General features: G+C 48.5%; 7 protein-coding genes across 7 annotated transcripts; 6 read left to right on the top strand and 1 right to left on the bottom strand.

Moving 5' to 3' along the window:
• Positions 1-5,160: 5,160 nt before the first annotated feature.
• On the top strand, positions 5,161-7,695 carry FTJAE_5066 (family sulfate permease; the record flags this gene model as incomplete). The annotated part of the gene is made up of 4 exons (XM_037351536.1): positions 5,161-5,419; positions 5,488-5,633; positions 5,680-6,220; positions 6,278-7,695. The coding sequence occupies 4 exons, from the start codon at positions 5,161-5,163 to the stop codon at positions 7,693-7,695; spliced, it is 2,364 nt and encodes a 787-aa protein (XP_037207813.1).
• A 2,800-nt stretch (positions 7,696-10,495) lies between these two features.
• On the top strand, positions 10,496-11,588 carry FTJAE_5065 (alcohol dehydrogenase; the record flags this gene model as incomplete). Its single annotated transcript, XM_037351535.1, has 3 exons — positions 10,496-10,775; positions 10,825-11,257; positions 11,306-11,588. 3 exons carry the CDS (start codon positions 10,496-10,498, stop codon positions 11,586-11,588), a joined length of 996 nt encoding a protein of 331 aa, XP_037207812.1.
• An 826-nt stretch (positions 11,589-12,414) lies between these two features.
• On the top strand, positions 12,415-17,324 carry FTJAE_5064 (multidrug resistance-associated 1; the record flags this gene model as incomplete). Its single annotated transcript, XM_037351534.1, has 12 exons — positions 12,415-12,630; positions 12,678-13,138; positions 13,187-13,254; positions 13,307-13,527; positions 13,578-13,612; positions 13,658-13,743; positions 13,792-13,950; positions 13,998-14,113; positions 14,166-14,283; positions 14,335-15,273; positions 15,325-16,065; positions 16,117-17,324. 12 exons carry the CDS (start codon positions 12,415-12,417, stop codon positions 17,322-17,324), a joined length of 4,368 nt encoding a protein of 1,455 aa, XP_037207811.1.
• Positions 17,325-20,456: 3,132 nt separating this feature from the next.
• FTJAE_5063 (uncharacterized protein) lies at positions 20,457-21,428 on the top strand (the record flags this gene model as incomplete). Its single annotated transcript, XM_037351533.1, has 1 exon — positions 20,457-21,428. The coding sequence occupies one exon, from the start codon at positions 20,457-20,459 to the stop codon at positions 21,426-21,428; it is 972 nt and encodes a 323-aa protein (XP_037207810.1).
• A 464-nt stretch (positions 21,429-21,892) lies between these two features.
• On the bottom strand, positions 21,893-22,402 carry FTJAE_5062 (uncharacterized protein; the record flags this gene model as incomplete). Its single annotated transcript, XM_037351532.1, has 1 exon — positions 21,893-22,402. The coding sequence occupies one exon, from the start codon at positions 22,400-22,402 to the stop codon at positions 21,893-21,895; it is 510 nt and encodes a 169-aa protein (XP_037207809.1).
• A 1,007-nt stretch (positions 22,403-23,409) lies between these two features.
• FTJAE_5061 (uncharacterized protein) lies at positions 23,410-23,777 on the top strand (the record flags this gene model as incomplete). The annotated part of the gene is made up of 2 exons (XM_037351531.1): positions 23,410-23,443; positions 23,503-23,777. The coding sequence occupies 2 exons, from the start codon at positions 23,410-23,412 to the stop codon at positions 23,775-23,777; spliced, it is 309 nt and encodes a 102-aa protein (XP_037207808.1).
• A 466-nt stretch (positions 23,778-24,243) lies between these two features.
• On the top strand, positions 24,244-25,139 carry FTJAE_5060 (uncharacterized protein; the record flags this gene model as incomplete). Its single annotated transcript, XM_037351530.1, has 2 exons — positions 24,244-24,304; positions 24,358-25,139. The coding sequence occupies 2 exons, from the start codon at positions 24,244-24,246 to the stop codon at positions 25,137-25,139; spliced, it is 843 nt and encodes a 280-aa protein (XP_037207807.1).
• Between the last annotated feature and the right edge of the window lie 40 nt (positions 25,140-25,179).

Raw genomic sequence — 25,179 nt, 5'->3', positions numbered from 1 at the left:
AACATAGGGCTGAAGCTGATCGTCAACTCTCGTAGGATTCACATAATCCCTCGATAGGTTTATTATTGTATACCGGTCAGCAATGTTAATGTAAGGGAGCATGTAGATAGCTGCCTTATTTTTTTTAAAAAAAAAATTAAAGAAGAAAAGTGAGTAAAATCGGAAAAGGACACTGATGCCACACGACGATATCTTCACAGCCCACAGCTAGTATAAGTGAGCTACCCTACAGACTCTAGTCTCAATGACAGTTGAGACTTGAGGCTGAGAGCTTATTCCGGCAGACAGAACCTCATGGTCAATACCAAGAAAATGCCACAACTAAATAGCTTTCTAACATCCTTAATAACTTGTCTGACCTCTTCCAGAGTTTCTGCAGCTTTCATGCACAATCGACGCGACGTTGTTTGGGTTCAAGTTGTTATTGCAAATTCCACTGTCGTGAAAAATGGTGATGCAGCATTTTTGACGAGACAAGATGGAAAGAAAGCCCAGAGACGTAAAAGTTGGTACCAAGAGTCTCGCCAGTCGTTTAGGAGACAACGTAACCTGATTAGGAACGGCCTTGTGATCTGTCCTGACCAATCTATCAATGGCTAACTTACTCCGTACTGACACCCAAATTATCTCTCTGGCTCGATGGTCAACCAGATCGCCACCAGCCAGCCCGCAACCAACATGTCGTCGATCAGTCAAAGAGTCTCTAACTTTAGAACGGCCTAGATGGCGTAAGTGTAATTGCCACACTTGGTGCGCTGTCCATTCGGTTGTCTCAATTCCTGTTGCCCAGTCACTTTGGCCAGATCAAGAATTCTCTAGTCTCCACCCATCACCACCAACTCCCCGAGAGAGGCTCGGCAGTCTCGACTCCCCGTGAACTCCCCGAATTGAAGTCACGGACAAATGATGGTCCTGAACTTGGACGCGACTTGAGCCGCGCGAGGGAAAAATCCTCCTCCAACCTCGTATCAACATTACGAGACTGTCGACCCACGACAGCAGCACCTACACCACTTCCACGCGACTCCGAGGCACGACAAGATGACCGGGATGGACGAATATCGAAGGTCACTAGGGACGTGGTATGTGGGTCGACGCAATTAAGCATAATGAACTCTGCTGACATGGGAACATCTAGATTGTCCAGATTGTTGATCAGTTGCCCCATACCTTGTAACCTTACGGTGCCTCCAGTAGCCGACCGATATTTACGCTGACGATCACATCGACCTGTCATCTATTGATGTAATAACATTGTCGCGACAAATGGAAAAGACTCGCCTGGCGGTCTTTCACCATCGCCGTGGCTTTCGACGCAATTGACTATCGAGATGAGATGTCTACTGGCTTGCCACCTTTGATCATCAACCTGTCCCGATTCCACGGGTGATAGCCAATAGTGGCAGGTAGAGGTTCAGCTCACAATGTCGTGCCCAATTGGAACTTTGACGAATCAATCAGAGAACGAATCTCGCAAGCCCACGACCAGCCACGAGCGAACCGAATTACGTCCTAATTGGAGTTGGAACTGCAAATCCCACGTATAAGCTCTACTATGTCTTGATAACCTTGCAGTCGCTGGCAGGGTTGTGTGCCGTATTGCCGATTAAGTGCGTTGCCAAGCTCCCAGAACAACGGGATGTGCTCGCGTGCATTTGGTGGCGCCGGTTGGAGGATGCATTCCCGGGAGAAGCAACGGCTGCGCTAGAGGAAGACGTGGGCGTCGCTTGGCAGGGGATCGAGTACCGTGTACAACGAGGGTGAATTCTACCCTACCTCGCTCAAAAACACACCGAGCTAAGACGGATCGAAATGCACACTCCCCGACACTAGACCATCACCATCCAACTGCACAACAAGGGTAGATCTGGGTTGTTCATCCCACCTACCGCGGCGAGATTGATTAGGACGCAGAAGCAGTGCTGGATAAGCTTACCTGATGGTGCGCAAGATCTGGAAATGTTCGCCATGGGACCTGGATCGCAAGATGAGATGTGCAGCACCCTGAAACTGTCGCAAATTCGTCAACGCATAGGCAAATTCGATCATCGAAGGAACAGAAGGACCGACGTCAGCAGCCTCACAATAGCAACCCCCCGAACCCCATCTACATTAGCTCAAACACCACGTTCGCCAAGGCAAATTACTATCGAGATGGCCAAGGCGACAATATGGATGGGTTGGCGGATTTTGTGCCCGGAGGCGTCGCCTCTCGTGGGGGACCAAGCCGGAAGGCTTATGATCCCGAGCGGGAGGTGAGGCCTTGGCTGTACATTGGCTTCTTGATCTTGCCATTCGTCCAAATGCAAGCTGGACCGTCGGGCAAGCCCCGATGGCCCGGAACATGGGTTCTTGTTGGATCCAATGAGACATGCAGCAGTGAAAAAGGGGACGCTGTCAACGAGGTTACTCCCAGCTCGCGTGCCTGCGCGAGTGGGGGACGAAAAGAACCATCTTAGAGCTGAAACAGCAGACACAGCCGGCGACCGCGGGATAAATCTGTTTCGATCTCGTAAGAAAAAGGCGGGAAACGACCGACGACCCAGCGATGGCCCGAGAGTATTACGTGGAGAGTGCTACGATGGCCCATGTTGTACCTTCGACGAAGGAAGCAAGCCAATACGCGGCCATGATCGCCCAGATTGGAGATCCGCGTTACCTCGAAATGAGAAAAGACACATGCGACGCACTAATATGAGCAATATGGAAGGGCTTATGGCGTCAGATAAGATTTCGGACTTGCCATATTGCACCATGCCAGTGTGTCGACTTACAAGTTGAAGCTATTGATCGAGCGCTGGTAGCTTCACACACGACTCGGAAGATCGGCAACGTGTGTCACGGTCAAGCTGTCAGTCCAGAGCCTCTTTGACTCACAGTAGCTGTAGTTTATTCGAGTCTAGACCTGATGTGTGACCGCGCGACCGCAGGCTTGGGAAACTAAAGTTGTCTCGGTGCACTCACTTCGAAAGACACCAAGGGTTGGGCGCTGGACCAGGGATGGGAAAAATTGACGAATGGATGAACAGATAAATGAGGATGGATGTGCACTTGCTACTGGACTCCCCGAAATATGGACCCATCTTGAACCCTCGGCCACAGAGCATGGGTGTTGTGGTGGTTGAGCAATACGGAGTAGTCTCACCAGTCTCCAGAATCATTTCTGGACTACATGGAGGGCTAGGGACCCTCATGATAAAGCTCGGAGATGAGAGACTTGTTGCTTCATTGTGGGCTTTTTTCTGCAGCAATATCGGCATTCGCGATGTGATATCCAGTCTGATGAAGGTTATTCATGGTCCCGTAACGCCAGGGACGTTAGCACCGGTAGCAAAGGGGAGTGGGGCCGAAGCGTTACGGGGAGTTGGGGTATGGGCCGATGAGGCCATCATGATGAATATTGGGCCATTGAAGAGATTGAACAGCGAAAAAGTCTTCACCCAGGGCGATGATTTACTTTATCTGAAGGACAAACGGGCACTGAAACGACACAATCCAGCCATGACAAGTTTGAGAGGCCAACAAAGTTCTCCCCGATACAAGAAGCATGCATAGAACAAAAAGCTCTCAGCCGGTAACGGCGAGGGAACATCAGAGACAGGGGTACCTGAGCTACCTGACCAACTCCCCGAAGGTCCCTGAAGGATCCTGATCAGTGCCCTCACCCACTGTAAGCAATGGATATCAATACTCCGGACGGAGTACTCTGTACACTACATAATAATAAATGTGGTAATGCACATTATTTTTCACGCTCGATTTCCTCCGTGTCTCGATGAGATAAGTTCATTGACCATTTCTAATCCAATGATGATCTCATTTTATGATCAAAGCTTTTACAGCTTCAACCCCACTATTCCGCAACGGGAATAACGTCTGCCGCTTAGAAAGCGGTACTAAACCGTTAACGGCTTTAGATTGAATGGCGCAATCGGAGACCATATCGTCGCGAGATCTAACAGGGATTTTTCTCTTTTCATGAACTTTGAACGTGGTAATGTAAGGTCGCATAACATTCACAGACTTTTTTCATTTCGCTCGATATTACTCACAAAGCATCAGAAGCCTCGCATGATGCGAACTCTGAGAGAATTGCCTCAAGGAGATGTAAACTTGCCACGGACACGACACGAATGTTGGTGGAGTTTTGGCGGAGCTGAATTGGGATAGCGACAATTGCATGCTCAGATCCTGGTCAGCACGCAATGGTTCTAATGGAGCCCCGGACACACAGCTTTTGCCGCAAACTCCCCACGCTGCCTCGATCAATTCTGCAGCTTGACGCGGTACAAGACAAGAGAGAGCTTGGGGTGTGAAGAAAATGACACACCGCACGAGGGTCCGAGGAGACCTCCAATGTGACCCCAGCTCGCATGTACAGGCTACAAAGGATACAGGCATTGCCAGTAGCGCCCAGAGTTTTTGGCGTTCGTCGATCCCTGTTCAATCACGCAGTGAGACGCTCATCTCCCCGCTCGAAAAAAAGAAACGTCGTGGCATTGGACTTGGGCTGTGGTCACGATTGCATGAAGCCTGAAGAAGGGCTGAATTGAGGAAATGACACTACCGCGTGGGCCAGGCCCGACCAGACCAGGATAGCTACAGGTTCAGGTCCACGGAATGATAGCGACGACAGCTTAGCAATTGACTCGCAACAATACACACGACACGCCCTTGGACTCGGATCGCCGCTGGTGGTCAGCCAGTCCAGTCTAAATTTATATGTGGCCCTTCCTCGCCTCTTTCTTCTCGATTATCTCTCTCTCAACCTCGCTCCCACTTCTCAATTCCCTCAACGGGTCTTAACCCCATATATATCCTACAGATCGACTCGATCTGGCTCACCCTTTCTCTCCCTCGACCCTGAAAACCCAAGACTTTCAGTCGTCATAGCTACCTTGACTACTTGTCCTAACTAGGAGAAAGTCTTGCTAGCGCTGCATCACACCCCCGACCGACCGAGCGACAATCCGACTTGGGGACCCACGGCACGTCTTGACGACTCAAATACCCACGTTGTGCCATTGCTGATCAACCTTTTTGATCTCCCCGTTCTTGCATACCTACTCAAGAATTTTATTTCATCTCCCTTCTTCCATCGTCTTTTTTTTTTGAGCGTTGTCCTTTTTTCCCAGTTGACTCTGCTATTGTTGTTCCAACATGTCTCAACCCGGCAAGCACTCCGCCAAAACGGCATTGGAAAAGTTCATCGGCGCCGATCACATCGAACCCGAAGAGAAAGCACCTTCAATCACCAATGCCGACCTTTACATCGAGGAGGAGCCTACAGTTGGTGAATTCCTTGGAGAAATTACACCCAGCGCTCGTGCTGTTGGAGAATACTTTTACAATCTGTTCCCGTTCTTGTCATGGGTTGGCAAGTACAATTTGATCTGGTTCATCGGTGATTTGGTCGCTGGTAAGTTAAGTCCCCGGCGCAGTTACATTCTCGGGGAGACTCTGTTTGCTGACATCAACTCCCCGCAGGTATCACAGTTGGTGCTGTCGTCGTTCCCCAGTCCATGGCCTATGCCCAGCTGGCACAGCTCCCCGTCGAATATGGATTGTACTCATCCTTCATGGGGGTCTTGATCTACTGGTTCTTTGCCACATCCAAGGATATCACCATTGGTGTAAGTACGCTTTAATCTTGTTGACCAACCTTAACTGACTCTTCAGCCCGTCGCTGTAATGTCCCAGGTCACAGGTAACATCGTTCTCAAGGCTGCCGATTCCCTGCCTGACGTTCCTGGTCATGTTGTCGCCTCCGCCCTTGCAGTCATCGTCGGCTCAATTGTCACTTTCCTTGGTCTCGCTCGTCTTGGCTGGCTCGTTGAGTTTATCCCTCTGCCTTCCATCTGCGCTTTCATGACTGGCTCCGGTGTCAACATTATCGCTGGCCAGGTCCCTAAGCTCATGGGCATCAAGGGTGTCAACACCCGCCAGGCAACCTACCGTGTGATCATTGACACCCTCAAGAACTTGGGTGGTAGCAAGCTCGATGCTGCTATTGGTCTGTCAGCCCTGACCATGCTCTACCTCATCCGTATTTTCTGCAGCAGCATGGCCAAGAAGCAGCCCCAGCGCGCTAAGCTGTACTTCTTCATTTCGACACTGCGAACTGCCTTTGTCATCCTGCTGTACGTTGGTATCAGCGCTGGCATGAACATCAATCACCGCTCTAAGCCCCGCATCAGCATTGTTGGCGACGTCCCCAGTGGTAAGCTATCTCGCGTCACCATCGACAATTAATCCAGTAATTGACTAACTCATTCAGGTTTCACCCACGCTGCTGTCCCCGAGATCAACACCCCCATCATCAAGTCCTTCGTCTCTGAGCTTCCCGCCGCGGTCATCGTTGTCCTGATCGAGCACATTTCCATCTCCAAGTCTTTCGGCCGTGTCAACAACTATGTTATCGACCCTTCCCAGGAACTCGTCGCCATTGGTGTTAGCAACCTTCTCGGCCCCTTCCTTGGAGCCTACCCCGCCACTGGATCTTTCTCCCGAACTGCCATCAAGTCCAAGGCTGGTGTCCGAACTCCCTTCGCTGGTGTCATCACTGCTATTGTCGTCTTGCTTGCTCTCTATGCCCTCACTGCTGTCTTCTTCTACATTCCCAACGCAGGTCTTGCTGGTGTCATCATCCATGCTGTCGGAGATGTCATCACTCCTCCCAAGGTTGTCTACCAGTTCTGGCGCGTCTCGCCCCTTGAGGTCATCATCTTCTTCGCTGGTGTACTCGTCACCATCTTCAGTTCCATCGAGAACGGTATCTACACTACGATCGCCATGTCTGCTGCTGTCGTCGTCTTCCGTCTCTTCAAGACACGTGGTCGCTTCCTCGGTGTTGTCCGTGTCCGAACCATGAAGGCCAACGTCAGTGACGGTACCTCCAGTCCTGGATCAGTTGATGAGGGTGAGAGTTCTCTCCGAGCTGGCTTCCTTCCTCTCGATCACGGCAACGGTGCCAACCCCAAGGTCATCGTCCGCACTCCTTATCCTGGTGTCTTCATCTACCGATTTGCCGAGGGCTTCAACTACCCCAATGCCTCCCATTACCTCAACCACCTCACCGAGACCATCTTCCAGGAGTGCCGACGAACTAACCCTGCTCTCCTGGGTAAGCTTGGTGACCGTCCCTGGAATGATCGAGAACCCCGCCACATCAAGGCTGTTGATAATGATGAGCGACCTATCCTCAAGGCCGTCGTCCTTGATTTCTCTAGTGTCAACAACGTCGACGTTACTTCTATCCAAGCTCTAATTGATGTTCGCAACCAACTTGACAAGTTCGCTGCTCCTGAGGTCGTCGACTGGCACTTCGCCAACATCGAGAATCGATGGACTAAGCGTGCTCTGGCTGCTGCTGGCTTCGGTTACCGCACTCCCCGCACTAACCACGACGGTACTGGACATTGGAAGGCTATCTTCTCCATCGCCGACCTTGGCGGTGATGATAGCGCTGCTACTGCTGCTGCTCTCGATGAGAAGGCCAAGAGCGCCCCCATCAAGCAGGACATCGAGGCTGTCGACGATTCTATCAACAGCATTGGCTCCGAGAAGGGTGTCTCAAGAGACCCAACCAGCGCTCGTCTCATTGCCGTGCAAGGTCTCAACCGACCTTTCTTCCATCTCGATTTGCAGGAGGCTGTCGACGCTGCCGTTTCCGCCGCTGAGTTAAAGCAGCACTAAATTGGCTATTATTACATGTTAATCGTTGTGTATCTGGGTATCACGGTGTTTGATGGAGTTTTAATATGGTAAAAGATTTGTCATGTGTTAGAATCACATCGCCATAGAGGTTGTAAGGCGATGTGTCTATACCCGATTTTAGTTTTGATGTTGGTCTAGTTCTAGTGTTTATGGGGGAAGATGCCAATGGTGAAGTTGTCCATGGCTTATGAATGACAACGACTTATCACTTTCACGTTCCATTTTCTCATGAATGTCGTAGGGAATGAAGAACTTGTGAATATACTGAGTAGCCTGACAACCCCTAGAATCCCAATATGTACTAGGAGTGATGAGCCCACTCATTTGTTGATCTGCTTTCTATGCTTGCTGTTAGAACTCGGTTACAAGTCTTGTCTTTGGTGTCATGTGCCAAGCACAAACACGACCATGCACGAAGGCGGTGTGATCATTGCCTAAGACGAACAGGATATCAGTTCACGGTCAAACGGTGTTCAAGTTCTCCGCTTGAGCGAGATACGTTACCATACTTGTAACACCCGGAAACTGGCCACTTGACCAATCTGGTCACTGCTATTATGGACTTGGTACGTGGCGTGATTGGGGGCATCGAAATATTGATCGTCTACTTTGAGCGGCGCAATATCACTTCCAAGGACAAAATCACCACGCAGTGAAGCTTCCAAGTGACGAAAGGTTAGGCAAATAAATAGATCGCTCAATTGAGCCTGACATCGTACATCCAGACTGTCTGCCATGAGTCCATTCACAATTCGCATTAGTCTCGCTGAGCGGTGACTCCATAATATTGTTGTTGCCGTAGGTGCTTAAGTGAACTGCTTAGCGGTAGGTAACCCAGGAACACGTGAAGCGATAAGAAAAGAGAAGTTTTATGACAAAACTGCCTCTGGGAAAGTAAAGGCTCTCGAGATCACCTTGCTGCCATTTACGCCGACTATTCGGATGTAACGGGCTTTCGAAACCGCGGAAGAGTTTCGAAAGGGGTGCTCCAGAGCCTACAAAATCCTATCTCGTGCTGGACAGGGAATCTTCGAATGAGCCGGAACGAGGCTAATATTCTGGCAGAAGGCCATTCCCGGACGCTTTGGCTTTGAATCATACACTATACAGGCTTTGGTTTTGGGTCTCTGTTATGTACCACCGTCGTTATCAGATGAAGACACCAGGCGAGTAGCGACACAATATCAACTGAACATCTCATTATGAGGGATAGCGGAACACGTTAGCCACTGATAGACTAAGTCCCAGACTCAAAGCTCCAGGAGTGACACGTGCTTCCAAAAAGCATCCCCGAACTCAGCGATGAGTTGAAAGAAGCCAGTTCTCGTCAACAGGAGGAGTAATCGCTTGTTCGTATCTACAGATAGATAGATAGAGTATACCACCGGACTATCTTGTAGACACTTGCTCTCCTACTTCCGGGCAGGTGAATGGGAGGACATAAGCTGCCAACAGAGTGTACGTTCCTTGAGAGGGCTGCCAACTCCGTGCTGTCTAGCCCAAGGTTTTGGGGTGATATTTTGAGTTGATAGACCTTGCAGCTGATTCCTAAATCACGCCCCTTACTCATCAGCACCATCGCCTGAGAACCCAACAAATTTGAATACGGCCAAGACGAGGAGGCTAGGTATGGATGTTCAAACGCCGACGTGCATCAAGTGAAGAGAAAAATCCAAACACTTTAGACAAGTTTCATGATAGAAAGGCCAAGTCCCCAGATGTCGGATGAACATGTCCGTGTCGTTCAAGTTACCCCTGACGCCAGAATGGTTCAAGACATGGCCTGATATCTATGTTTATCGTAACTTATTGTCACTCTTGAACAAAGCTTCGGAGACTAACTGCTAGTGGTGCATATCCGGCACTAATTCCCACTACTGATCCAGGCCTCATGGCTAGGCGTACGTAGTCAAATTGAAAACGAGATGATTCAATGCGAGTCTCGAGACAGTAAGACAGATCTATCCCAACTCAGATTGACGAGAAAGTTAAAGGATTCAAGACCCTGAGGATCTCACCGCATGACATCATGTCCGGCGATTTCTTTGGAGAAAGGTTCTATCAGGAATTCTAGAAACAATATCGTCATGGATCTTGTTAGTACACGTGGAAAATACTTCCGTGCCGAGGCAAGCGGCTCCGCCGTGCTCCACTCTTGACCGGGTCCGTACCCACCGAGAGCGGTCCGAGAATCCATTTTCAACGGTTGAATTTTATTTTGAGATTACAAAGCTGGGGACGAGTTACGTGAATGATCCGAGGACCTGAAACAAACGGTCAGGACGGATAAAGATAACGATGTTTCCGAAGTAGGTATTAATAGTAAGGGGTCATGTTAAGCGACTTGTCGGTCAAGAAACATTATCGTTGTCAACATGTTGAATGTGCAACTGAAGAGAAGCACCAGAAGTCGAAGAACATGCTAGATTAGTCTCGCCGGAAATAAACATCTCAAAATATGCAAAACTTGGACGGACTCTTCGCTAAACCCGATATCAAGGCAGAAAGAAGCTTTCACATCTCCACTTCGGTCTCTTTCTTCAGGCTCATTCCAAAGCCAAACCCACAATCCGTGCTTCGCGTGGTCGGCCAACTCGATGAGGAAGACTGCCCCGGCCGGTCCGATAGCCCTATGTAACCGTAGCTATCGCCAACCGTTTTCTATATAAGGCCCAGCCCAGAAGCCCCCTTCGGATAGAACCATATACCCCATCTTTACACAAAACTCTATCGCTATATCTCTACATCTCTACATCCCTACATACAAACCATCGCAACAATGGTCTCTTACAAGGTCTTCCGAGGAACCCCGGAGGGAAAGATTGTCTCTGACACCGTCGAGCGTGAGCTCCAGAACCACGAGGTCTTCATTGAGACAACACACTCTGGCGTTTGTGGAACTGATAAGCTCTACCAGCCTAGCGGAATTGTCCTGGGCCATGAGGGTGTTGGAGTTATTCGTGAAGTTGGGTCTTCAGTGAAGAACGTCAAGGTTGGCGACAGAGTTGGATTCGGATACACACACCAGATCTGCGGCTCTTGCGACAACTGCTGTACAGGTAAGAAATCGGAGAGTTTTGGGCAATAACAATACTGACCTTGCGACAGACCTTGACCAGTACTGCCGCGAGCGTCAGATCTATGGTTTCTCCGACACTGATAACGGCTCTTTCTCCTATGGCGCTGTCTGGGACTCAAAGACTGTTGCTCCCATTCCCGATGGATACGACTCCGCTGATGCCGCCCCCCTGCTTTGCGCGGGAGCCACAGTTTACACAGTCTTGACCAAGTACGGTCTCCGTTCTCAAGATAGAGTCGGTGTCATGGGTATTGGTGGCCTGGGCCATCTTGCCATCAAGCTCGCTGCCGCCAAGGGAGCCCACGTCGTTGTCTTCTCTTCCTCCGAGTCCAAGAGACAGGAAGCCATGGACTATGGTGCCTCTGAATTCATTGTCTTCAAATCTGGAGACGAGGCTCCAAAGGACTTCAAGCCTGTTAAGCACTTGCTTCTCTGCGGCAGCGCAAATGTCGACTACAGCAGGTATGTATAACGAACCGGCACTCGATTCGTCGTAGCTAACAAATATAGTCTCGTTCCTCTTGTTGATACCGATGGTGTCATCTACCCTCTCACTGCCGCTCTGGAGTCCACTCCTGTTCCCCTGACCTCGCTCTCCCTCAAGGGTATTCGCGTCCAGGGCTCTTTAGTCAGCTCTCGCGATAGCCTTCGCAAGCTTCTTGACTTTGCGGCCAGGAAGAACATCAAGCCCACCATTATGACTTGCCCTCTCAACGAGGAGGGTATTGAGAAGGCTCTGCACGATTTGAAAGAGGGCAAGGTTCGATACAGAGCTGTCCTTGTCAAGGAGTAAAGTTGTTACGTCTTAAAGAAATTGGAAAACAGCGACTGGGGAGCTCAGATATGTTTTTAGAGAGAAAGCGAGGTTGAAGGATATACCAATTTGTAAGATTACGAATTTGAAGAAATTGACGTTCACTGTTGAGTCAAATCGGTTTGAATCATTGGGTTTATCGAGATTTGGTGAAGATTTCGTAAGGTGGTGACGAAACCAAGTACGCGGTGAGGAACTTTTGTAAACTCGACACGGTTAGCTTCTTATCCCACCAAATTAAAACCAAGGAACGGAATATGCTCATAGTTAGGTCTGACTTACACGAAATTCAATTGGCATCTATTTAGAGAAGTAATGCTTCACATAATGGAGTTAATGCGTAACCTTAGTGATGAAGCGTAGGACTACTGGTTTGCCTAGGTTGGTAGATAATAGACCTCGATTCTTATTGACCGAAGTACAAGAATTCGTAGGCCAGAGTAATTCAAATAGTAAGGATCTATCTCCTATTGGCGGAGCACACCGAATTTCCTTTGATCAAATATTGACTATATCCAATATCTATCTAAACTGCATCACAAACGATCAGTCTATCATTCCCTATTTCTGCCCCGTAAGACGGCGCAAGTTTGTCCTATCGCTTGGTTGACCAACCAATCAAACTCTTTCCCCGCAGTTGGATAGCGCATGAAAACGTAGTCACCCACGTAAGCACCAACTAATTTAGGCAAATTCGTCATTGGATCTCACCATGAGATAACCCAGTTACCTTATTCATGGGATCATGATATGAATCTCCAATTTCCCGTTGAGAAGGTGCAGACACAACTCAGCCACAAGCACTATGGATGCTAATAGTAATTCTTCACTAAACGTCCTGCCCGAAGTTGACTTCGGCCCCTCGGCCTCGGGAAGATTTGATTTTACTGTCTTGTTTGAGAATGTTATACTATCCATTGTCCCATCTGCTTTGTTCTTGATCCTCGTCCCACAAAGACTGCTATGGCTGAAGAGAGAACCACGAAAGATTGTCGAGAATTCTCGTTTTCTTATCAAACTGGTTTGTGCCCCAAGGCCGTAGTCCAGAGAATGCTGACGATATAATAGGGCTTGATCACTGTGTATACTGGACTACAACTCGTGATATTGACATACTGGACGGTTGGACCTCTGCCTACATCTAAATCTCAAATCGCTGCAGCGGCTCTTGTGTTTGTGAACGGACTCTTGTTGGCCTTACTGTCTTATGTCGAGCATACACGCTCTGTGAGACCCTCAACAATCATTAATGTCTATCTATTTTTCACAGCTCTTTTTGATTGCGCTATAGCCAGAACGCTATGGCTTCTAGATGGAGCGCACGCAGTTGCGAGGCTGTTCACGGCAGCTACCACCGCCAAAGCCCTCATTCTCATATCTGAAGCGTGGGGAAAGAGGTCCATATTAAGAGCACAGTATCGTGATCTATCACCAGAGACGACGAGCGGAATACTGGGCCGTAGTGTCTTCTGGTGGATCAACCCTCTGATGAAATTAGGATTCTCTAATTTTCTGACAGAGCATGATCTGTAGGTTGTTCAACTGCCAGTTCAATGACCTAACTAATGAGGGAACAGGTATGCCATCGAAAACAGCCTCTTGGGGAAGAGATTATTCGCCCAGGTGGAGAAGTCATGGCGCACGGGTGAGTTCATAATGAATTCCAGTGGTATATGTCGAGCTGACAAACAGTCCAGCAAATCGAATCAAGAGTAACGCTCTCTTTTGGTCCACCATCTGGTCGTCGAGAAGAGTCTTTCTGCTTGGAGTATTATCACGTATTTGTTTGATGGCTTTCACATACGCACAGCCATTCCTTATCCAGAGAACAATTGGGTTCGCGAGTAACCTTGATGAAGACAAAGCTATTGGATGGGGCCTTACGGGAGCCTGGTGCTGCGTCTTCATTGGACTGGCGGTTTGTTTCTCGCTTATTTCTCGTGTAGTATCCAGACTGACAAACTAAAGATCGCTAAAGCATTCTACTGGCATATGACTTATCAGTGAGGTCAAACCTGCCGATTGAGAAGCCAAAGCTAATTGCATAGATTTGTTACCGCAGTCCGGGGTAGCTTGATTAGCCTGGTGTACGACAAGACCCTCGATTTGAGCATCACGGCCTTTGACGAATCAAGTAAGAAAACAGGGCTTTTAGACAACGTAAACAACTAACATCCTACAGTTGCGGTCACACTGATGTCTGCAGATACTGAAAATATCTGCATGAACTTTGCAAGCATACATGAGATGTGGGCTTCGCCTATCGAGTGCGCAGTGGCTTTATATCTCCTGTACAGACAACTGGGCATGGCATTTCTAGCCCCTATGGTTGTGGCAATAGGTTTGACTTGTCTAGTACTAGTAAGATCACTTTTAACATGCGATTAGTCTCGACCACTGGCATTTTGATGATAGCCAAGTATATCGCAAACGCCCAGAGGCGGTGGGTTCGTGGTATCCAGACGCGCATTGATGTTACTGCCTCGATGCTAGGTTCAATGAAAGTAAGAGCTCAGTTCAAAGACGGTCGGTTTGATTCACTGACCAAGATTGCAGGAAGTGAAAATGCTTGGCCTGACGGATGTTCTCAACAACATGGTTCAAAGTCTGCGAGTCAATGAGTTGGACCTGTCCAAGAAGTTCCGTAAACTCATGTGCTGGCGTGTTTTCTTCCGTAAGTCTACGAGTCATTTAAATAAGGTATATCGCTAACTTCATTTGCTAGAAAATACCATGGAAGCCATAGCTCCGCTCGCTACGTTTGCGACCTATGTCGTCATATCTCAAGAGACAGGCAATCCTTTGAGTACGGCTTCTGCATATACTTCCCTTTCGCTTATTTATCTTTTGTCCAATCCAATGTCCACGCTCATACGAACGATCCCTGGAATGAAGGCATCGCTTGCATGCTTTGATCGAATGCAGGGCTTTCTGTTGTCGGATAGTTGCAAGGATCACCGTTTACCTCTCAATGTCCGTCAAAGCTCATCCCAACAAGAAGCCCAAAGTTTCGGGTCGCATGCTTTTGCTCAGGATAGAACTTCGATTGAGCTACTCGATCGACCCAACGAGCCTTCAGTGGATGTTGGCCAACCTCTCATGATCGTTTCGGACGCCAGCTTTGGATGGCCAAAGGCGGAAGCACCAGTCCTTAGCAACATTTCCTTCCCTATCCGTAAATCTCATTTTACCTTTGTTATTGGGAGCGTGGGTTCTGGGAAAAGCACTCTCATGAAGGCCTTGCTGGGCGAGTTGCAGCCTTCCCAAGGATTCGTCTACACTGACGCCCGACGAATCGCATTTGTTGACCAGAAGCCCTGGATCCAGAACTTGACAATTCGACAGAACATCCTGGGGGTATCCACATATCACAAAGATTGGTACGATAGAGTTGTCCATGCATGTGGGCTCGAGCAGGACATCGTTGAGATGCCTGACAAGGACGCCACGAAAGCGGGCAGCGGCGGTGTTTCTCTCAGCGGTGGCCAGAATCAGAGACTTGCACTTGCAAGGGCCATTTACTCAAAGGCAGGAGTGCTTATTCTCGACGATGTCTTTTCGGGACAAGATGCTTCGACAGAAGAACATGTTTACAGGATGCTCTTTTCAGAAGCAGGGTTGCTAAGAGAGCTGGGCACGACTGTTGTTTGTGTGACCAACGCTAGTGAGTTCAGCTGTCGCCAGCTCGAAATGAAACAGTACTAACATCCCATAGTTCATCGGCTGGCATATGCAGACCACGTCATTGCTCTAAGCGAACATGGCACAGTTCAGCATCAAGGTACATTTGAGCAACTCAAGAACGACACTGATTACTTCAGTGGTTTACATCTTCGTCAGAACGGGGTTGCCACGGGAGACGGCGACTCCTCGAAAGCCAACGACAAATCAACCTCAGCACCTCAAGGACCAGAAGAAGAGACTGAATCTGCTAATCGAGCACTGGGGGAACTTGCTACTTATGGTTACTATTTCAATACAGTACCCAAGTGGCATGTTCTGTTGTTAGTGGCGCTCACAGTCTTGTTCGGTGCGGCCCACAAGATGACTGAGCTATTGCTAAGTTTCTGGACTGGTCATTCTGTTATCACTCAACAAAGCGTCAACAACTTCTACCTTGGACTCTACGCAATGCTCGCTGGACTTGCAATAATTGGCATCATGGGTGCAGCAGTGCATTACCTTGTTATCATGGTACCTTTGAGCAGCGAAGTTCTGCATGCCCGGCTACTCCGGACAGTTATGAATGCTCCGTTGTCATTCTTCTCGAGGATGGATGTTGGCGTTACAACAAACCGCTTCAGCCGTGATATGTCGGTTATAGATACAGAGCTTCCGTTTGCATTGATTGACCTGGCCATTGACACCAGCGTCACTATCATGTCTGTTATACTTATGTGTGTGTTCTCTGGATACTTTGTGGCGACACTGCCCCCCCTTGCTTTCTTCTGCTGGTGTTAGTCTCACTTTTCGCACCCTTTTGACCATGCATTAACAATTGCTCTAGTACTTCAGCGATTTTACCTTCGAACTTCTCGTCAGATCAGAATCCTTGAGCTACAAGCAAACTCACCTCTATTCACACAGTTCCTTGACACCCTCCAAGGTTTGTCTAGTGTGAGATCCTTCGGCTGGGTGACGCAGTTCAAGGAACAACATTTTCAGTTCCTTGACGCTTCTCAGCGTCCATACTACCTCCTCTTCAGTATTCAGCGTTGGCTAGCTGTTGTCCTTGACCTTGCAGTTGCAGCGCTGGCTACAATACTGATGGTCCTCATTGTTAAGCTTCGAGACAATTTCGAACCGAAATTTGTGGCAATGGCCCTTCTCAATGTGACATCCTTCTCGCAATATCTCACGCAACTCATCAAGAATTATACGCAGTTAGAGACTTCTCTGGGTGCTGTTAGCCGTACTAAAGAGTTCTGCACCACAACTGACAGTGAGAATCTCCCGGGCGAGGTTGTTACTCCACCCGAGAGTTGGCCTTCCCATGGCCACGTGCAAATCGACAAGCTGACAGCTGCATACACCGCTTCGGGCGAGCCAGTACTGCACGATGTCAGTCTGGATATCGCTGCAGGCTTCAAGGTCGGCGTCGTCGGACGTAGTGGCAGTGGCAAAAGCTCCTTGATGGCCTGTCTTCTCCGGATGTTGGAGGTTGACCCCAATTCTAGCATTAAGTTTGACGGTATTGACATCACTACACTCCCGCGACAAACTGTACGGGCTTCTGTGGCAGTCGTGCCTCAGCATCCGTTCTTCATGAAGAAGACTACTGTTCGTGACAATCTGGTCCCTCGCGGCGAGCAGCCTGAAGAGAGAATTCTCGATGTGCTCAATCGCCTCAGGATGAAAGAGGCTGTAGAGAAGCTTGGAGGCTTGGACAGCATTCTTGATGTCGAGCGATTATCGCAAGGTCAATGCCAACTTCTTTGCCTTGCCAGGGCTATACTGGCTAACAAGAAGATGATCTTTCTTGACGAGGCGAGTAGCAACGTCGACGCCAAGTCGGAGCAACTGATCCGACAGGTGGTTCAAGAGGAGTTTGTGGGATGCACCGTCATCGCTATTGCACATCGCTTGGGTGCCGTTGTGGATTTTGATCGAGTTGCTGTGATGGGAGGAGGAAGGGTTATAGAGTGGGACAACCCAAGGGAGCTACTGAAGAGGGAGAGCGAGTTCAAGAGGCTATGGGATTTGAGCTCCGGATAAAAGATCAACCACTGCAGAACTATTTGCAAGGCCAAAACACAATTGTTTACGGTCTCAGTAGATTATCTATTCTTGACACAGCAATCGCGTTTACCAAACATGAATCTCAGTTCCAGAACTGAAGTGCCAAGTCACCAGTCTGCGATTACATCTGCAACAGTAATGCTCAGTATTCTTCCACTGTTTCCCGATATACGCAAGAGGCCCCCCAACGATAGTACATGCAAACATCAATGCCGCCATGGCACTGATAAGTTTTGGTCAGCTTCCATCTACATATCCTGTTTCGGGGTTTATGCTCACTGGGTACCGCCACAGATTTTGCGCTCAACTCGGGTAAGAGAGAGTTCTCGACAGGCAGGGCATATGACAGCTCGGGGCCACTGTTTCAACTTTCTCAGAGGAACGACATTGGATTGAGAGATGGTGTTGAATGCCGTGATCTCGGTTTGTTGTTGAGACTCGAGTGGGGAGAAGAGTTCGATTTTATTGTTGTCGTCTGATGGATCATCTCTGAACAAAGTTTGAGATCTTTGTTTCGTGGTAGCTGCCATGATTATGGATAGCTGAACTGAGACTAATGATTATGAATTTTGATGTAGACCGTTGCAAGAGCCGTTGATATATGGATTGACTTCATAATGGTAAGTCAGTTCTCATCCAATGAAGTCCCCTGTAATTGCGGATGCCTCGAATATCGCACTGCGCAGTGCTCGTATCTCGCATTGTGAAAGCGTAGCCAATAAGACGGTAGTTGATATCAGCCACCGACACCATTTTGGAGGAGCTGAAACATAAGACTAACTGGCCGGGCAATTATTCCACCGCTTCGGTCTGGGATCCAGTGTCGGTGGCTGTGCTTTGTCAGTGGGCGTAAGGTGATGAATTGTGATTTCACAATGTCGCCCGATGAGGGCAAATCACTCACATTGTATGCCAGTTCTCGAACGCATCTAGCTAGAATACCGCACGCCAAGACCCTGCATGGCTTTCACATATAGAAGATCGTTTGTTCTAGATGTATCAATAATCGCAGGATCCATGGACCCTACTGCAAACGTTTGTGCTCGGACGTAAGGGATGAAGATCTTGAGCCTCATGTGTCACTTTTCCTTGATAACCCGACGCTTGACAGCCTCAATGAAGTAGCGACGTTGGCGGTCATGGGTCGACATTGAATGGATCTACCTTTAACGATGCGGTTAATGCCACACGGTGATTCCAACATGTTGGTTCGTTCTACCCAAGCTAGCGCAAGCCATATCTCAACAACGCCGATGTAACAAGTCTTGGCTTTCGAGAGTATCGGCGAATTGATACCCCATTTAGCTACATTATCCGATTGGAGGAGGCTTTGTTCCTGGATCTGCGATAAATCTTGATCAAGACCGGGAATTAGCCATCGCATAAGTGATCTACATTCCAGTTGCCATTGACCAATTCAGGGCGTTTGGAAAGCAAGACGCCAAGCGAGGGAGTGGCTTTCTTGAACTAAAAATGACTTCACTGACAGGTTATATATTAAAGATCTCTCGATAGATCGAATTCATGTTCTCAGCAGTCCTAATCACTGGTTCTTTCAGGTCCCTCATCTAATATGGCTATCACCGAGCAAGAAGCTGCCAAGTCGTCTCATACCCACCTTGTCATGGTAATATTGGTTGTATGCTTTGCTCTTTGCGTCTCGCTGTTGTTTGTTGCCCTTCGGTTCTGGTGTCGCTGTATCATTGGCTTTTCATATTAGGATGATGCTGCTGCTGTCATGGCTTTGGTAGGTTAATGGACCCGTTGGAATGGAGCATTGCTAACAGCTTGAAATTCAGTTGTGTATAGTAGGAATGGGATCTTGTATACTAACACGTACGTCGTGGCCCATATTTAGAAGTCATAAGGTTAAGATTTATAGTTGTACCACTCGGCTTAAACGATCCTACTGGAACCCTGCCAGAGAACAAAACCACACCGTTTTACAAGGTTTGACTACATCTTTGTCTTTCGACGGTCAAGCTAACAATACAAGTGCACATACATTGCCGCATTCTTCTACAAAGAAGGACTATTCTGGGCCAAGATGACATTTCTTCTCCTTTACTACAAGATTGTAACGCTCTCCTGCTGGCGATCCGCATACCTCGGGGCTATCATGGTGGTTGTACTCTGGAATATCTGTCAAATTCTGATTTTCTTTCTTCAGTGCGCCCCTCTCGAGGCCGTCTGGAACCGCAATCTCAGAATGAAGTGCATCACGAATCGTCTGGAGCTTGCATATATTTGCGCTGGAATTAACATCTTGACCGATCTCGTGGTAGCTATCTTGCCACTGCCGGTTATTTGGAGGCTCAACCTACGTCGGTCCCAAAAGATCGCTCTTTCAGTCGTCTTTGGACTCGGATGCTTGTAAGTAAACCTCAAATCACATTTAACCTTTGTTGACCTTTGGCAAAGTTCAATCGCGCTTGCTATCATACGGATAAAATGGGTAGAAACGTGGTCGTTTATTACATGGGATATCGTCAGACCGCAGCTATGGGCTTTGGCCGAGGTTACTTCAGCACTCGTCTGCGCGTGTATCCCAACTTTTAAACCGCTTGTCTCGAAGATTAATGCTATAATTGTTGGCCGAAGGAGAAAGGCTACAGAATTTGTCCTCGAGGAGTACAGGAGTGATGTTGAGTTCAATGCGGGAAGTACCAGAAACTATGAAGGCGTGAGTGAGAAGCCTAGGCATAGTAGGGTTTATGGAAGCGAACCATCAGTGGCAGTTGAGCAATATTACTGGCGGCTAAGCTGAGCTGAGCTGAGCTGAGCAAACTAATACGCTGAGGTAACAGCTTTTGAAGTTGGGTAATGAGAGGAGCTCTTATATACTATAGCTGACATGCAGTAATGATAATGTTAATTAGCGGTCTTTGAGTCAAAGCCTACATCTCACAACTTCGACACACCGATGTCGCTCAGCTGCATGAGCCCCGAACAGCCACGGCGCTAACAACTTCAAGGCATTTTCAACCCCCCAGCTCAGCTCAGCCCAACAAGGCATTCATGGCGTTTAAGGTACGCATATACCGTAAACAAGCATTCAAATCTTTGACATTCACGCAATTCTATAAATTTCCTTTCATCCATCGCATCATGAGTTCTTTGTGCAACTACTCTCACCCAGAACTACAAATCACAGATGGCCTCATCCGTCATGACACGGGCCGACTCTTCCCATACAACCCTGAGTTCTACAACACCGCGACAGGTTTGTATGGCCCTGGTACCATCTATTGTTGGTACATGCTTCTAGTTTCTGTTCTCATTAGTTGGGCCTTTTGTCTAGCGGATGAGGACGGACCTAAGAAGCCAGGCCTTTCAAATGATCTCCTGGGAGCTCTGGCATATCCTGTATTTGCCGCGACGGACTTGGTCGTGCAATCAATGAGGATTCTGGGGATGGAAAAGCGCGCACTCGCTATCTTTTGCCTGCGGAATCCAGCAGTTGATCTTGACCTGTTTGGCCCTTTCAATACCACGCAGCTCGACCTGAATCATATTCCGCCCGATACGGTGATATTGGGCCAGCGTGTCGTCGATATCACCGGGCCGCTGACTATATGCTATTCTGCAACACCGTTTCTTCTTATTCTTATCGTTGGGTTCATGATCGATGCCGACTATGCACGGAATTGGAAGCCAAAGCCATCAGCGCGCTGGGTGGTGAATGTAGCTTATGGCTATATCTCACTGATGCTGACAGTATTTCACTTCAGTCTCGGCGACATAGGAACCAGCTTTTTCATCGCTTTCTACGAGGCGATGCTACCAGTGATGTTGACCTTCATCTACCTCTTTACCGCGTTCATCGGCCTGACATTTCTTACTGGCATCATCATGCTGTTTTGGTCAATGATTGAGAAGAACTACAAAGACGCGGTTGAAGCTCTAAAAGTTCTGGGGGGCTGTATATTTTTCGCGGGTATGCTGGTTGTGCCATCAATGTTGATGGTTCACCGAGACCGCAGTACTACGATACCGGATTTGGGAATCAAGGTCAGTGAAAAGGGATCAGTTGGCCACCTTGATTGTTGGTGTTGTGACATTGACCTTTACGGTCGTTGATGTTTTCAGGAACTTCTATCGAGAAAGACATCGAGAAGAAGTGGCAGACGCGGAGATGCAAATGCTGCCAGCTACTGATGGAGCGACTGCGCATAGCTGAATGGCTGTGCGGCTTACTGGCGTTTTACACCAAGGATGTGAAGAGTAGTTTCGATCAAAGCAGCAAGCTCTAACGCTCATTCATTTCAGAAATCACTGCAACCCGTTCATATTATGTGATTCACTAGGGGTGGAAGTCTTGGAAGCAAACCACCAACGGAATAGTATACCCGCTGTCTCCGTAGATATTCTCATTAAATTCTAGTGAAAACTACAGCTAACTCATTGGTGGGTTTGCCTTTGGCCGTTCGATATCCCGCTCATGATGTACCTAAATTGAGAAAATGTACAAAATTACGAGGCATCGAAAATACTAGTCTTGGTACCAACCCGGCCGAATTGAACCCTTTGCAAATACACCAAATTCAAGTGAAAAGCCCTCTCGTGATTGCACTAAGCCATGTTCTGGGGCGCTTGGCGATAGAGTTGAATTCGTTGTCTGCGGGTCGCTTCTTTGCCATCGGAGGTTCGTCTGCCCTGGTCATGATTGCTGCAGTTGGGCATCTCCTTCGCTCAGGCCTCTCGTCAGGTGTACCATCAACTGTAGGCCAGAATAGTCTATCAAGGTCGTAGTGTAGTTCCTGCTCGATGCTTTCAAGGATGGTGTCGGGATGAGGCAACCTATCCTCAAAAGGCGTTTCATGTTGACTCGGTCGTTGAGCTGTATCTGATGTTCCCTCTTCAACAAGAGCGGCAAGAATATGACGACGGATGTTTATCTGCATCTTGCGTAACTCACAAGTTAGGTGACACGCCGGGTCGATAGTGAGAAGCGTTCGGCTGATAGCGGCGTTGAGCGATAATAACTCTCTACCTTCACAAGCCTGTCGTTCGGCTGGTAGGAGCTGGGCCAGAGCGGCCTGTATTGTAGACATTGCCGATGGCCTGTATAGGGCACTCATCTGGCTTGGTTTTTGTTTCTGACAGTAGAGAGATCTTTGTTTTATGTTTTGTCTGTTTTTCTGCCCGATGTGGCCGAGATTTTGAACAAAAGGGGGATGGATATTAAAGCTTAGCACTAGACGCCACGGACTTCTTTGTATTCTTGAGGTTAATTTCTCATGGATTTCCTTATGCCTGTAGCACGGACGGATTTTAAAGGTACCTAGCCGGACAGACACGGTTTAGAGTTGCACAAGGTCTCGAGTGGGGGCGTTGATTGGGCACAGCCAAACTTGAAGACAGACGCCGCCGTTGGCATGGCTTATGACACAGTCAGTAGTCTATGATGCATCTAATCATGCTGGAGATTCCATGGCGATCCTGATCATCGGATGTACACGAGCAATCAATATCTCGGGCGCTGAAGAGGTCGCGAGCGAATGATAAGTTTCGTTGTTGATTGCTGAATGAACGACAAATATGTAACAAGACTGTCAGAAGCCATCGAACCAAACTACAGGAATTAGATACTAATTATGGCATGAGACCATCAGCTGAAGACATTTCTCTCAGTGTTGGGAGCAATATTCAGATGCCCGCTTGATGTGGGCCAGGATATGCAGCTTGCCGCGGACAGGCACAGCTTTCGGGATGCTTCAAACAACTACAACATATATGGTGGGATGTTGCAAGCAGGTTGCCGATTTAATCTTTTCTACATTGTTACAACGAGTATGTAACGCGTTGGCTGTCGTACCCAGATGTGTGGCATCTTTTCCGACCAGGCAACCACACACTCCGTTCTCAACCATCAAGAGACAGCTGCCTTTTAGATCTTGAATTCGCATCAAAGTATACGAGAAGGATAGGAAAAGACCGCCCAGAGATCATGGGTAAATGTTTCTCTCGCCCGGAGCGGCACAATACTCTGTCCAAGCGTCTTTACCCTGCCAGTACTCCCGATAATGAACAAGCAAGCATGTACAGCCACCCAAACATCATGCTTAAGTCAAACAAGTCATCCCGCATCACTAGTCAGTGACCGATATGAACTGTCAGATTTAAAACACTAACCATCCTGGCCCCTGCACAGCTCCCTGCGCCAAGGCAACTACCTCAACAAAGCAGACCGCGCGCAAGAGACACCCTCGTCATCGCAACCGGGAGACCAGGCAGATGAAACGGAATCTCAAGGATACTCGGGAGCGTCTTGAAAATGCTCGTGGTCGGTGCGAAGCAGCCAAGGATGAAGTCGCGTCTTGTGAAAAAGAGATTACCAACTTTTCCCGGGGAATGAATGGCCGACGTGGTCTAGCAGCGGTTCAAGCCGAGAAGGGATCCCGGGATGGGAAGCCTGGGGATGTCTAGGGCACAAGAGATCGGATAAGGCTAGCCTTATTGGTGGTCTAACAAACAAACTCTGGCATTGATGTGCTGTCGCATGGGACCTTGCACTACGTGATCATCAGAAGCCTACCCATACGTCAACAAATGTTTGGCATTTCACCTCTAGCGCTATTCTCACCGTGGATTCTGCATCAATGGCAATAAAGCACTCCTCTCATCATTGCTGAGCATGTGGTTCAGACTGTTGCACGCTCGGACCACAAGCAGCTGTCTGTTGCATGTGCATGCCATGATTAACGAATTATGAAGACTCACGAGGAGAATCTCCTTTGTCTACTAATGCTGTCAGGTTCCTACTTCTCGGCGTAAAGCCCTCAACTGCCCTTTCTGCTCCGTGGGCTACACTGGCTCACAATTCCTACATAATTGGAGTTGTTGCCTCTGACATTTCCTCAGCCCAATTTTGATACCCATCACCACTGGCACGATGTCATCCGATGCTATCAGGGCGACTCTTGCGCAATGGGACTTCTCTGTAGCTTCACAAGGTAAATAATGTGCACAATGTCTGCTGTTTTAAGGATATTAACCAGGATATCAGGTTTTTCTCGTCGCGAATCGGTTGTGTCTCCCCGAGATCAACACCTTCCCAGAGTCTCGAGCTTACCATCTCTTCGAAAGGAGTCCTCATCTCAACCGATGGAGACTGATGATCCAGCAGACGATTACTTCCCGCGCTTCAACTCTTCCATCGGGAACCCATTCTCGAGATCCGGTACACATTGGCCGTCTCTTATGTCTATAAATAAAGATGAAGAGATTTTCAGCGTCACTCGTCAAACGATTCCCGGTCATAATCTTCTTCCTTTTCCGAACACTCAGCCTGCATCTGATCTAGGAATCCACAACTTCTACGTTGAAGAGCCGGACACAGTCTACCTCGAAGTCAAGTTTCCCAACATGCAACCCATTATAGTCAGAGAGGACTACGTACAAAAGATCAACGAGCCAGCCGTCGTCAATTTCTGGCGGCTCTCTGGAAGTCGAGAGTCTGCTACGGGCATAGGAAAGCGTCACGTATTTTGTATTCTCGGCTATCGCGTTTTTTATCTTCCGAACGGTGGTGAACGAGAGGAACATTGGATTCATTGGACAGGATACCGCGCATGTGAAGCCTCATGGGTTGGATCTGACTTTGCCCGGCGTGCTGCGCCTGAGAAGGTCCAAGCCTTCAACTCTGAGCGCCGACTTTCTTGCTACAGAGACTCTACTGGAGAGATGTTTATCACCAAGACTGCACCGCGCTGCTCTGAGATGACCCATGGGGCGAGTTGTAATGGTTGCTTACGCTGCGGAGGCGGATGCAGCCGTGGCCATGTTTAGCGAATGGGTACCTTGTGTGGCATCACCTCGATGATAATAG

This window comes from Fusarium tjaetaba, assembly GCF_013396195.1.
Source record: "Fusarium tjaetaba strain NRRL 66243 chromosome Unknown NRRL66243_c0000095, whole genome shotgun sequence".
Classification (NCBI taxonomy): Eukaryota; Fungi; Ascomycota; class Sordariomycetes; order Hypocreales; family Nectriaceae; genus Fusarium; species Fusarium tjaetaba.
This window is presented reverse-complemented; position numbering and strand designations above follow the sequence as displayed.